The 12808-nt window shown below is 28.3% G+C and overlaps 1 protein-coding gene and 1 pseudogene across 1 annotated transcript; one reads left to right on the forward strand and one right to left on the reverse strand.

Moving 5' to 3' along the window:
* Positions 1 to 7254: 7254 nt before the first annotated feature.
* Positions 7255 to 9023, reverse strand: LOC126553198 (piggyBac transposable element-derived protein 3-like). Its single transcript, XM_050208359.1, has 4 exons — positions 8750 to 9023; positions 7815 to 8197; positions 7609 to 7760; positions 7255 to 7531 (listed from the first exon to the last, which is right to left on the reverse strand). The coding sequence occupies exons 1-4, from the start codon at positions 9021 to 9023 to the stop codon at positions 7255 to 7257; spliced, it is 1086 nt and encodes a 361-aa protein (XP_050064316.1).
* A 972-nt stretch (positions 9024 to 9995) lies between these two features.
* LOC126553205 (uncharacterized) lies at positions 9996 to 11194 on the forward strand (annotated as a pseudogene).
* Positions 11195 to 12808: the final 1614 nt, after the last annotated feature.

Genomic DNA, 12808 nt, shown 5'->3' on the forward strand with positions numbered 1-12808 from the left:
ATTATACTCAAATAAAACCTGAGAAAAAAATTAAATCCTCACCTCTAATAAAGACGACTAAATACCATTGTTAGTAGGTATATCATAATACATATAATTTTAAGACTAATGTATAACACGCTAATATAGTCTTAAAAATGTTATACTTATTGAATTTTCTTAATTATGTTGCACTATTTGATAATAAACAAAAAACGCCTCCAAAACCAAATAAATCAAAAAATTCTTCTGGTATGTAAAAATAATTACCTAAATATACCTTCTATGATGTTATATTTTTAAATATTTTAAATATGATATTACTCATAGGAACTCATTTTACACAATCTTTTAGTATTAAAACACAGCATTAAAAACATAAATGAAAAATTGACATTGGTTATTGAAAGACAGTTTACACATAATTATAATGTTGAAAAATCTAACGATCTTACATTGGACTATTCCAATTTGAACTACTTATTACCAATTGATGAAGAAGACACATTAAACAACATAGAAGAGCAGTTAGCTACAGATAAAAAATACTATACATCATTGGTAAGTAATTTCGTTGAACACAATTTTGTATAAAATATATTTTAAAAAATATAGACTATTTTTTAAATTAAATTAATGGTTTTTGAAACAATAATTCAAGTACGATTATTTTGACTAAGTCAATCACAAATTTAGTTTGATGTTTACAAAATGTATAACAACTATAATATATATTATTCATATTTTCATCATACATTCATGCCTAGTTTTAAATATGATAAATAATTTGTACCTATATGTAATTAAATACTTGTTAAATAAAATCTGTACCACCGAAGTCAAATTATGTAAGTCACAAAAAGCACATTTTACAGGAGAGAAAAAACAAAAAATATTTTTTGCAATGGACTTAATTGTATATATACTATATAGGTACTGCAAAATATTATTTTGTATTACTTTTCTTATGTGTCACACTGGACATACATTTCTATACTCCTATCATAGTTTAGGACTTAAGTTAGGTAGTATATACTTCTTACTATTGTAGTAAACCGACATAGTCACTTTACTAGCGCATAATCGTTTTACTATTTATGATAGTTTAACACGTAGTACTATAATTTATTGGCTTGTTATTTATGCATGTAGAAATATGGAATAGATGAACCAGTTTACAATTCTACGAAATTAATAGTAAACCAATTATCCGTGTAAAGTAATAGTACAACAGTAAATCACAATTTTGACAAGTTACTATCCCAATATAATTTCGGCTTCCTTGATCCACTTCCATTCTTTACCGTGCAATCGTCCAGCGGAGATTTAGTATATATACAGGTCTCTACACGCTGTACGATTAGAATTAGTTTACTATCCCAGATCACCGGACTTGGCTTAGTCGTTGGGCCGCGCTTTAATATCGCCGCTTTCTAAGTCCATTCCCAGTATTATCTTCAGGCTTAGATACAGGTTGTTGGGCCGCGCCCTAACATCGCCGCGACGCCGCTTGTACACTAAATCTAGATCCCAGTTTTAAATTAACTATTTCTCGGGCAGAGTCATTTATACTCTGTCCTCAAATTTATTTAATAGTATTAAATAATAAGTACAATTATATTTTTCTTAACATAATAAACGATACATTATACTAAATTGTTGTGTTCTACTCATTACTTATCCGACCTCCATCTACTGACGTATGACCGACAAGCGTCCAGAGAATATTTATATATAATTGTGTGACAAGTGCAGAACCTACCGCACCTGGGGTCACTGCCAGTTCACTACACTATCTATGAATTTATTGTTAATTGGAATTACGTTAAAATATCATTAAAAAAATCACAAAAAGGATTAAAGAACTATAACACAATATTTGAAAAAATGGACTTGCGTTAGGTACTTATTTAACTTGTGTGGTACAAAAATATATATACCTATAGCTTTTATTATTATTAAATAATTTTAAAGGTTATTTAAATAAAAAAAAAAATACTGATGAATAAAATGTCTCAACTTAGAATGAAGCTAGTTAATATTTTATATTTTAATTCAGCTTTAAACTTGAGTTTTTGAAATTTATATCCCTAATAATATATACCATTAAATGCAATGATTAATTTTTGTTTTTATTAATATTATTTGTTATTTTTGTCTAGGTGCTGTTAAATCAATAAAACGCTTAAATAATGAATCATCGACTGATGAAATTGAAAAATACATTAAGTACCATCTCATCCAAGCGCCATTCAACATTGAAAAAAAAGAAAAAAGAAATGTTTTAGTTGATTAATATCTTTTAGAATTGTAATTATATTATTTACATGATATATATATATATATATAAGGTTTTTTAAACCTTTAAGTATATATATTTATTTCATATTGAGTTTCATTTCATTTCACATTTGTACAATGTTAAATTAACATTAATTTAGTTGATGTCCAATTGATTGGCAATACTTATTCAGGGTTAAACCTTAACTTGTCTACATTGATTTAATGTTTTTTTAATACTTGCATGCTATGTGGATATTAACTAATGACATTTAAAAAAAAACATAAGGTTTTAATGGTTTTATTGTTTTTTACGTATTATACCACATAAAATGTATAATACGTTACGTATAATACGTTAACGCGTATAAAACTTTTATACACAAATTTGCCCAACCCTGCTAATGACTAATGAGTAATGACCAATCAGTAAACATATTAATATTTTGTTATATTTATTTACAATAATAAACTATGGACGACCGGCTGTCACCACCGCTGCCGATAATAAGTTATTATGCTATAATAACAATGCGCGACGCCTTTATGTTCATGTGGATAATAATAGATTTTCCTACATTATAAAAAGTTTTAAGAAAATAGGAATATAAATAGAGTATAATGCTAGTTGCTTTGAAATAAGTACTTAAGTCTAAAATACTAAAATGTTATCAATTTAGTATTAATACTGGTTATTTATAATTTGTTCATTGAAAGCTAAAAATAGCTTAATAATAATTAGTAAATATTATTATCTAAAAACAAAAATTAAATATAAAATGAACATCGGAATATTCGGAATTCGGTCACTCATCCTTCGTCAGTCGTATGTATTTTATGTTGTGCTCATTGCTTATGATATTATTCCAATACGCGGAGTTAATTAAATTGCGCATTTACAATTTAAATAATTATGAAGAAACAACAAACTTTAAACAGTATTAACTAATACACTTAGAAAACGAAATTCTGATGATGCCGATGATGGTTCCATTATTTCTACACCTCCAAAAATAAGACACGTGGATGGTTTGGAAATTTCCGAGGAAATTGCTGAACGTCCAATACAACATCTAAATGATATTGGTTTATTTATAAATTGTGATTTAAAAGATGCTGATAAAAATCTTGTAAGTAAATTATTATATTTATTTATTTTTTATACATTTTTATATGAATAAATAAGTAGTATTATTACTTTTAATTATTTATGGGGGTTTTTTTTTTTGTTAATTAACTAATACAGATTTTAACTAATGTATAGGTCCGGCAGAATCATATAAATTCCCATTAATTGAAAAAAATAAAATTAGAAATCTTAGATTTCAAAATTGGTGGTTACAATTACATAAGTGGTTAGCATATTCAGAAGTTAAACGGGGTGGTTTTTGTAAAGTATGTGTGGTTTTTTCAAAAATTGGTGGACTTAGTGGTCAAAAGCTGTGTGTACTTGTTGTGAAACCAATGGGCAGCTTTTAAAAAGCTTTAGAAGTAAGTATTAAGATGTATTTTTCACATACCTATTTTTAAAATACAACAAAATAATTATATTATTCTTCATCTTTATAATTATAAGACTTTAAACAATCATGCTAATCATGAATATCACAAATTAGCAATACTAAAAGCTGATAGATTTTTGAACATTTGTATGCAAAAGGAACCAGAGATTATAAATAGCTTAAATGAAGAAAGGCAAGTTTGAAATTGAAATAATAATACTTAATTTAAATATATGATTGAAAATGTATGTTATTTAGGAATAAACAAGTAATTGAAAATCAAAAACGCTTAACTTGTATTATTGAATGTATAATGTAATGTGGTTGCCAAGAATTTGCGTTAAGAGACCATCGAGATTTTGGTTCAATTTCATTTGATGGTTAGTTGAATTGTAATAAATATGACTTTATTTCAGCTTCCTATAAGTGTATGCTTTGTAACGAGAAATCGTTATGTCATACACGATAATGATATGACTACCACTACCCGTGGCTTACGGCCGTACTAAGAACTACGCTGCGCTCTTCCCCACGTTACCTTACGCGCGCAACAGATAGCGCTATCGCGCTAGTACATTTACTCAACTGGCGTGGACGTCATTTTTACCATAGTTAAAGGCCGTCCACCGACCAATAGTCATTGGAAACATCGTCAGAGTCTACTAGCAAATGCTTAACACATATCCACGGTATCAGGAGTTGCAGATAAATAAACGGAACACAACAAAACATCGTATTGAATTCCTGAACAACTGCCGCCGGAAAAGCCACGTGACTAGGCATAAATACGGCTCGTCGATCACCGAATAATAAGTTCTTTTCCCTTCCGATTAACTAGTTATAGTATGACGGAGATGGTACAGAGGAGTACAATATATTTGTACTAACGCCCTGTATCGTGGTCTCCGAAATACTATAACTACTAATCAACACCGTGAGTTATTGTCCGCCGACCAGGACCCAGCTCAACAGCGATCCAGTCACCGACACGCCGACGCTGTCGATAATCCCCGACCTCCTACCGTCCTATCTTTGTATACGGACTACGGTAGTACCGTAGTAGTATACCTATACAAAGATAGACGTGTTTTCCCTTCCGCACTCCCACTGGTAATATTGTGTACGGACTACGGCAGTACCGTAGTAGTATACCTACACAATATTATCCAGACCAACTATTCACATCATCTTATCGCACCACTTGGACACCGTGAGTTGACTATTATATACCTGTTTTATTGTATCACATGTTATTTGTATTGATCATTTTTATTATACGCTCGAAGGAGCGACAAAATATGCAATAAAATGTTGTAATTCATAAATAAATGTTACCACTATTATGTTTTATTAAAATAAAGTACACGTAATTGACATATTAAAGAAAATAAATAGTATAAGTCATTTTCGTTACAGCTTATATAAAAATCATTTGTTATAAAATAAGAGTGTTTGAAGATATAAATTATTTAATTACAGAACAATGTAATGTGAATGAAGGAAACTTCCATGAAATATTAAAATATAAAGCTAAAGATATAGATTACATGAACAACTTTCTTTTATCGGACTATCGAAACAAATATACAAGTCCTTTTATATAAAATGAAATATAAACTATTGTGGAGATATAATTTTAGAAAAATTTGTGAAAGAAATTAATGAATCAGGCTATTTCAGTGTATTAGGTGATGAAACTACGGATGTATCTGTTAAGGAGCAACTTACTATTTGTGTTAGATACTTAGTTGGTACTGGAAAAGATATAAATATTCATGAGAGTTTTTTGAAATTTACTGAAATTACTAGTTTAACAGGAAAAGATTTAGCTTCATCAATATTAAATGGTAATTTATAATACAACATTACAATAAGTATTTATTCTTATTTCTTCTAAACATAATTTTATCAATATTGTTGTAGGTCTCAACTCGTGTGGAATCAATTGTGATAATATTTGTGGACAGGGATATGATGGAGCATCTAATATGTCTGGGCACATAGAAGGAGTTCAAACCATAATTAGAGCACAATACCCCAAAGCCTTATATGTCCATTGTGTGGCACACACTTTAAATTTAGCTGTATCTTCTGCTTGCAATATCCAACCAATTAGAAACTACTTAGGGACAATTCAAAAAATGTATTGTTTTTTCAATTTTCCTAAACGTCAGAATGTAATTTTAACAGCAATTGATGAAAGTGATTTGGAACCAAAAATCAAAATTTTAAAACGTTTATGTGCCACACGGTGGGTCCAACGATACGATGCAATAAATGATTTTGTAGAACTATTTTCATATGTAGTCATCTCGTTAGAAACTATAACTGAGTGGTCTGATTCATCTTCTGCTAACTTATTGTTGAAGTTGATGGATTCCACATTTTTAATATCTTTACAAGTCATAAAAGTAAATATATCTGATAATATGTGTTTAGTATTAGTTATACCTATAAATTGCCATAATGATATTAAATACATTTATGTAATTATTATTATTATTTTTCATTTAAATCTATTAAAGTATTTATTTTTATTTTAGGTTTTATTCTCATATGGACAACCGACAACCTTTTTGTAAACAACTTCAACAAATAGAAATTATCTTTTATCTAAACACCGCTATCTAAATTTACTTTACCTTACCCGATCTTCGAGTATGTGCGTAATATAGAAGCATTTTCCAGGACGTGTATAAATATCGATAAGTTCATGTGTTATAGCTATGTAATGCCTATTATTATTTCTATTACAATATGTATTTTTAATTAACTATTACATATTCTAACTATTTTACCCTCGTGTTACCTACTACTTGCGGTTTTTTAGTATTTTATTCTAAGTAAATAATTATGATTATACAGTTATACCTATAAGCTATGAGATAACATAGGTACACGATAAAATAGAAAGGAAAGTATTTTATACATATTTCCTTTGTTTTCGAAAATTGTCAGGTTAAATATTAATTCATAAGCATTTAGTAATAAGTAGTAATTATTAACTAATATTTTATATTGCATACCGAGTTATAATTATTGAGTTCGTATCTATTTACTAAGTATTTAGTATGAACTATAATGGACTATTATCCTTATTCCTTAGTAGTTAAAAGAGAATAACTCCGGAAATTTTCGTTCAAATTTCGATTGCAATACGTCAAAATTTTCAGAAAAATTAGCTGATTCACATTTTGCTTTAAAACATGTATGGTCTCGTTTGAAAAACCAAAGTTAGTATCGCCACAGAATACTCCTTAAATGTTGTGAAAAATCTAAGTACTTTAAAATATTGTCTTTAATTACATTTAAAAATTCCAAAAATCAGAATTTGAATATATGCATAATTTAAGCATAAAAATGGGGTGAGCATGCTTAAAAAATCACCCTGTACATTTAATAGTATTATTATTATATTTAAAAAAAATGTAAGTTTAAAAAAAATGTATTACGTAGTTATTGAAACATGAACAATAAATATTTGAAACTTTTTTTACTTTTCATGGAATTCTTGAAAACAATCTGGATGTAGAAAAACATTGCACTTTATACATAAATAAATTGTTTGTGATTGACAATTGCGACATCTTCTTCTTACATTTTTTCGAATAATGAGATGACCAATATCGTACTTTCTTATAGCTGTAGGTAGAGCATTTTTCGAAGGTTGACCCAAATTTGTGTTGGTAATGGATACTGCAGACTCATTGATAGTTACTTCATTTGATTTATCAGATGATGATTTTAACAAACTCAAAACAAGTTTTGATCTGTAGTTAAATTGTGAACTTTTTTCACCATTTACCAAATTATAAAACTTCCATGAATTGACCACTGCACTGTTTACTGCGTTGCTAAAAAATGGCCACCACCATTTTTCCCTTTGACTCTAATCCTGTAATTTTCTATAGCATTATCATGCAGATTAACGCCACCCATGTTTTTATTGTAATCCTGAATTACGTTGGGTTGCTGGACATTGACAGTTTTTTTTCTTTTCTATTATAACGTTTTGTTTACTAATGGATTAATTGTAACAAAGTTAGTCAATACCGTCACAACTGAATTGTCATTCCAACGAACTGCGCAAATTTCATTTTTTATTTTAAAAGCAAAGTCAAATATTCCTTTACATTCTTTTCCCAACAGTTTGACAGATTTTAATTTACAATTACCAATGCGATTTTCTCTCACAGTGCCTGTCGCAAAGAATCCTTTTTCTTTTAGCATAGCCGTTAGAGAATAACTAGTAAAAAAAATGTCGAAAAATACTTTATGCAAGTTTGGATTTTCAACAGACTCCAAAAGATTGAATACAACTTCTGAGCCTAATGGCGAACCTTCTATTCGTTTGGTACCTACTAGCACCACCATAAGGTGAAAACTGAAATAAGTAACCATTTTACAAGAATGCCGACCAAAGTATGGGACCATTTCTTCGTTTAATGACAAATTATGAGCAAAAATACCAAACTTTTTTTTTTAAAACAAATTTTTGATGCAATAAATCGAAAAAAGGACGCAACTTAGAAAATTTATCTAAGGAGTCGAGATTATGATTATCAGCTAAATGCAAAATTTTTTTATTAAACGAAATTTATTTCTCGACATTGTATTTTTTACTAAAGTTACTTCTTTATCTTCGTTTTACTCCAGTAGCAGTCCATTTGAGGCAAAGTATGGTATCCTGTTAGTATCATAATACCTAGGACTTTTAAAAGTTCAGTCTTTTCAATAAAAAAATCGTGTCTATCTTTCGCGTATTTCATACTGAAATCAATAATTAATTGCAAGACTGTGTCATCGAAAAATAAAGAAAAACATTTGAGTGGATCAATTCCTTTATAAGTTTCAATTAGGTTTTTTATATTTTCTTTTTCAACATTTTCGGGAAATGATGAATATACTAGATTTGCTTTAGATTTCCATATTGGCGTATCATTTTGTTTTATATTACCTATTTTTTTTTTTTTTTTTTTTTTTTTTACTAGGATTTTCTGGCGGTTGTGAGTCTACATTTGAAGTTCCAGCTATTTCAAAATTATGATTTAAAATTTCAAATGTATCACATATGTCACTACTGAGTACATTTGTATCGTCATTTATTACAATTGCATTATCGTCTACATTTTCTTCATCAGTGAGACAATCAACATCTGGGAGAATTATAATGATATTAGTGGGTTCATCATCACTCACGTCTACATTATCTAAAAACTCCAGTATCTCTTCCGATGTTTTTACCCTTTTGAACTCACTCATTTCTATAATAATAAATACTAAAATGTAAATAAACATACCTTACAATGAATAATTAAAAAAAAATAAAACTTACTTAGGGCCGTTCTTACAATGTCCGGTTAAGTGTCGGTTAGTGTTAAGGCGCGTTTCCGCTATACACGTATGCGTGTACGTGCATTTAATGACAAAAAATTTTGGCTTCGAACGGTCTTCAATAAGTTAGAACTGGTTACTTTAGTAACTATGGTTATATTATACACGGTTTTTGATAATTATTGATAACGATGTACAAAGGATATCTCGCCTTTTTTCTTATTGTGATTAATTTGATTTGTATTTTGTGCTAATATTTTATTCTTATATTTTACAAAGTTTTGTTGCATACTACATATTTGTTTTTATTTTATCGTAAACTGCTTAAATTGTTAAATTTTAAAATATAATGGAAAATCAAGAACTTCAATGGTATAATTATTTTAATGAGATTCATCAAAGAAAAGTGTTACTTGTATATTTAGCCATTTCACACACAAAAAAAAGAAAGATCAGAGGTAATATAATTTTTTATTTATACACCTATGTATTGTTCTTTAATGTTAAGTTATGATTTACTAGATAAAAATCCAAATGGCATGTTCAACCATTTTTAACAGAAAGAAGAGTACACGGACATTATCATAGTTTAACTTGTGGACTTCATCTGACAAATTTTGAACAACACCGAAACTTTATTAGAATGTCTGCCAATACATTTGAGGAGTTGGTGTGCCTAGTCGGACCCAAAATAAAGTGTTTCCCAAGTCGACCTGATATAATATCAGTTGGAGAAATCCTAACTGCAACTTTGCGGTAATATAACATAATAATAATTCATTACTTTCTATTTATTTAGTTTATTAAGTATAGTAGTTTGTGATTATTATAATAATATAACCTGTATATAGGTATCTTGCATCTGGTGAATCGATGATGTCGATTACATATGGTTTTCGTATAGGAAAAGCTACTGTATCAAAATTAATTTTACAATGTTGTAAAGTTTTAGGGGATACATTAAATCAAAAAGTATGTTGTGTTCTGGTTATACTATGTACATGATCATTATATATAGTGAATTACAGCCATTATTTTTATAACTTCCAATGATAGGTATTAGCTGTACCAGATACTGTTAAATAGGCACAATTAGCTGTTGATTTTGAGAACTTATGGCAAGTGCCAAATTGTATAGGCAGTATTGACGGTAAACATATTATACACCAGGTAATAATAATTATTAACTTTTTAAATAGTATATTTTATTTGAATAAATAAAAATTACATTTTTAATAATTGTATAGGCATTTACTAACAGTGGATCTAAACACTTTAACTACAAAGGGTCCCATAGTATTATACTGTTAGCAATGTGTGATGCCAGTTATAATTTTACATTAGTCGACATTGGTGCAGCTGGGAGATGCAGTGATGGTGGAGTTTTTTCAAACTCTGAAATGGGCAAGGGTTTCATGCATAATGATTTAAGTTTTCCGGCTGCCAAAGAAATACATAGAGACAGTGGTCCAATTCCATATTATGCTCTTGGTGATGAAGCGTTTCCATTACTTCCAAATCTTATGCTCCCTTACCCAGGAAGAAGTAAACGAAAACTACCATTAAAGGAATCCATTTTTAATATAGGTTTGTCTTATGAATTAAATAATTTTAAAATATTCTAATGATTGTAACCTAAACATTTTTTCTACATAGGCTTTCCAGAGGTAGGTGGACTATTGAAAACACTTTTGTATTAATGGCCTCTAAATGGCGGATTTTTAGAAAACCTATATTTGCTGGAGAAAAAACTGTAAATGCAATTACAAAAGCTGTAGTTGTACTGCATAATTTTATAAAACTATATGAAAACAATGCTGGTACTTATAAAAAATACTCAGTACTATTTGATTATTTTTTGACATGAATTTATCATCATAGGTGTACGAAATTATAGTGGAACTTTGGACACAGAACAAAGCAAATAACAGGAAATGGGAGCTTTAGGACCAGTCAATCGATTAGGAACTAATACATATACAGCAGATGCTAAAATAATACGAGACAAACTTAAAGATTATTTTTCAGCTGAAGGTGCGACTTCATTCCAATATGAAAAATTATTTAATTTATAACTATTTGAAACATTTATTATAAAATCATAAACATAAACATAAACATAAAAATTACAAAATTGAATTTGTAGAATTATTAAAAAACAAATAATAATGATACACTCTGGTAATACTTAAATAAAGCACAATTAATAAAATATTATAAAATAAAAACAGAACTACAAAATTGAATTTGTAGAATTATTAAAAAACAAATAATAATGATACAGTCTCTTTCTGGTAATACTTAAATATAGCACAATTAATAAAATAAAAACAAAAATACAAAGTTGAATTTGTTAAACTTCTCAGTACAATATAAATTATATAAAAAATAATAATAATAAATACCTAGTAGGTATAGACATTAAACAAAATGTTAAGTGTTCAGTCTTCCAAACTATTCATTACCTGGCAAATAAAATTTGATTGCAAAGTTAATTTTTTTTTTTTTTTTGAATGTCCTTCATCAGTGAGGCTAAATATTTACTGAAATGTAGGTCGCCGTTTTCTTCGGCAGAGTAATTGGTAGATGGAGTAACAGGTCTAGACTCACGTAATTCCCTCAAAATCGAATCTTCAAAAGTATCGTTCTTTGATCCTAAACACAAAAACACAAATATTAATCAGAACTACATAAAATAATAAAATAAGTTGACAATTTAAGATTTAAAATTTAAAATTCATTACATAAATTCATAGTTAGTAATTGTTATACATTTATCTGGCAGATGATGATCCCATAATGGATTACGTTCATATATTGCACTAATGAGATTTGTATAAAATTAATTATCATCGTCATCAATGTTTTCTGAGATGCTTGTATTGCTGTGTTCTTCTTGTTCAATTTCAGTCATAAAGCCAGATATTATACATGGTTTTGAAGATATTGTATTTGATGATTTACTTGCATCTTTGGTCTGAATTTTTTGGAATGTATATTTTTTAGGCTGAGTTAAAAAAATATAATATTAATTGGTATAAAATACTCTATTTAAATTGAAAAAATGCTAAACCGTCATTATATATATATTTATAATTTTAAGTTACTTTCTGAACATTTGTGATTTTTGTCATTCAAACCCATCAATGATTGCACTTTCTGCATAGAATTCCCTATAACATTCAACATTGCACTTAGTCAAATTCCTGGGATCAATAATATTGTTGATTATCGAGGTTTCATGAATTAACATATCAATTTTTCTAAGTCATATTTAATGCTAGATGACATGGAAATCCATTTCAAGATACCATTAAGATTAAGTATGAAAAGTTTTATTTTGCATTGTTTTGTATTGTATCATAAATGAAATTGTGTGTACCTAATGCCTATGTAGTATATTGTATTGAGTGGACAACAAAATAGTAATAATTGATTAAAATAAGTAAATATTTTAAGGTACTTACTAATATTTTAGACGATTCCATTGTGAATTGTGATTTATTTATTTATTGTGATCAAATACTGTAAATGATTTACATTTACATTTATTTTTTTATCATTTACAGTATTGGTTGTGACTCCACAGATTTATTTATATTTTATATTGATCTGATATTTAATAATAATGTACCGTGTACACGAAAAATGTTAAAATAAATCTAACAATACGGTAACATGGTTATTCGTGTGGTAAGAACGTATAAACTTTC

This window comes from Aphis gossypii, unplaced genomic scaffold (assembly GCF_020184175.1).
Source record: "Aphis gossypii isolate Hap1 unplaced genomic scaffold, ASM2018417v2 Contig00096, whole genome shotgun sequence".
Lineage (NCBI taxonomy): Eukaryota > Metazoa > Arthropoda > Insecta > Hemiptera > Aphididae > Aphis > Aphis gossypii.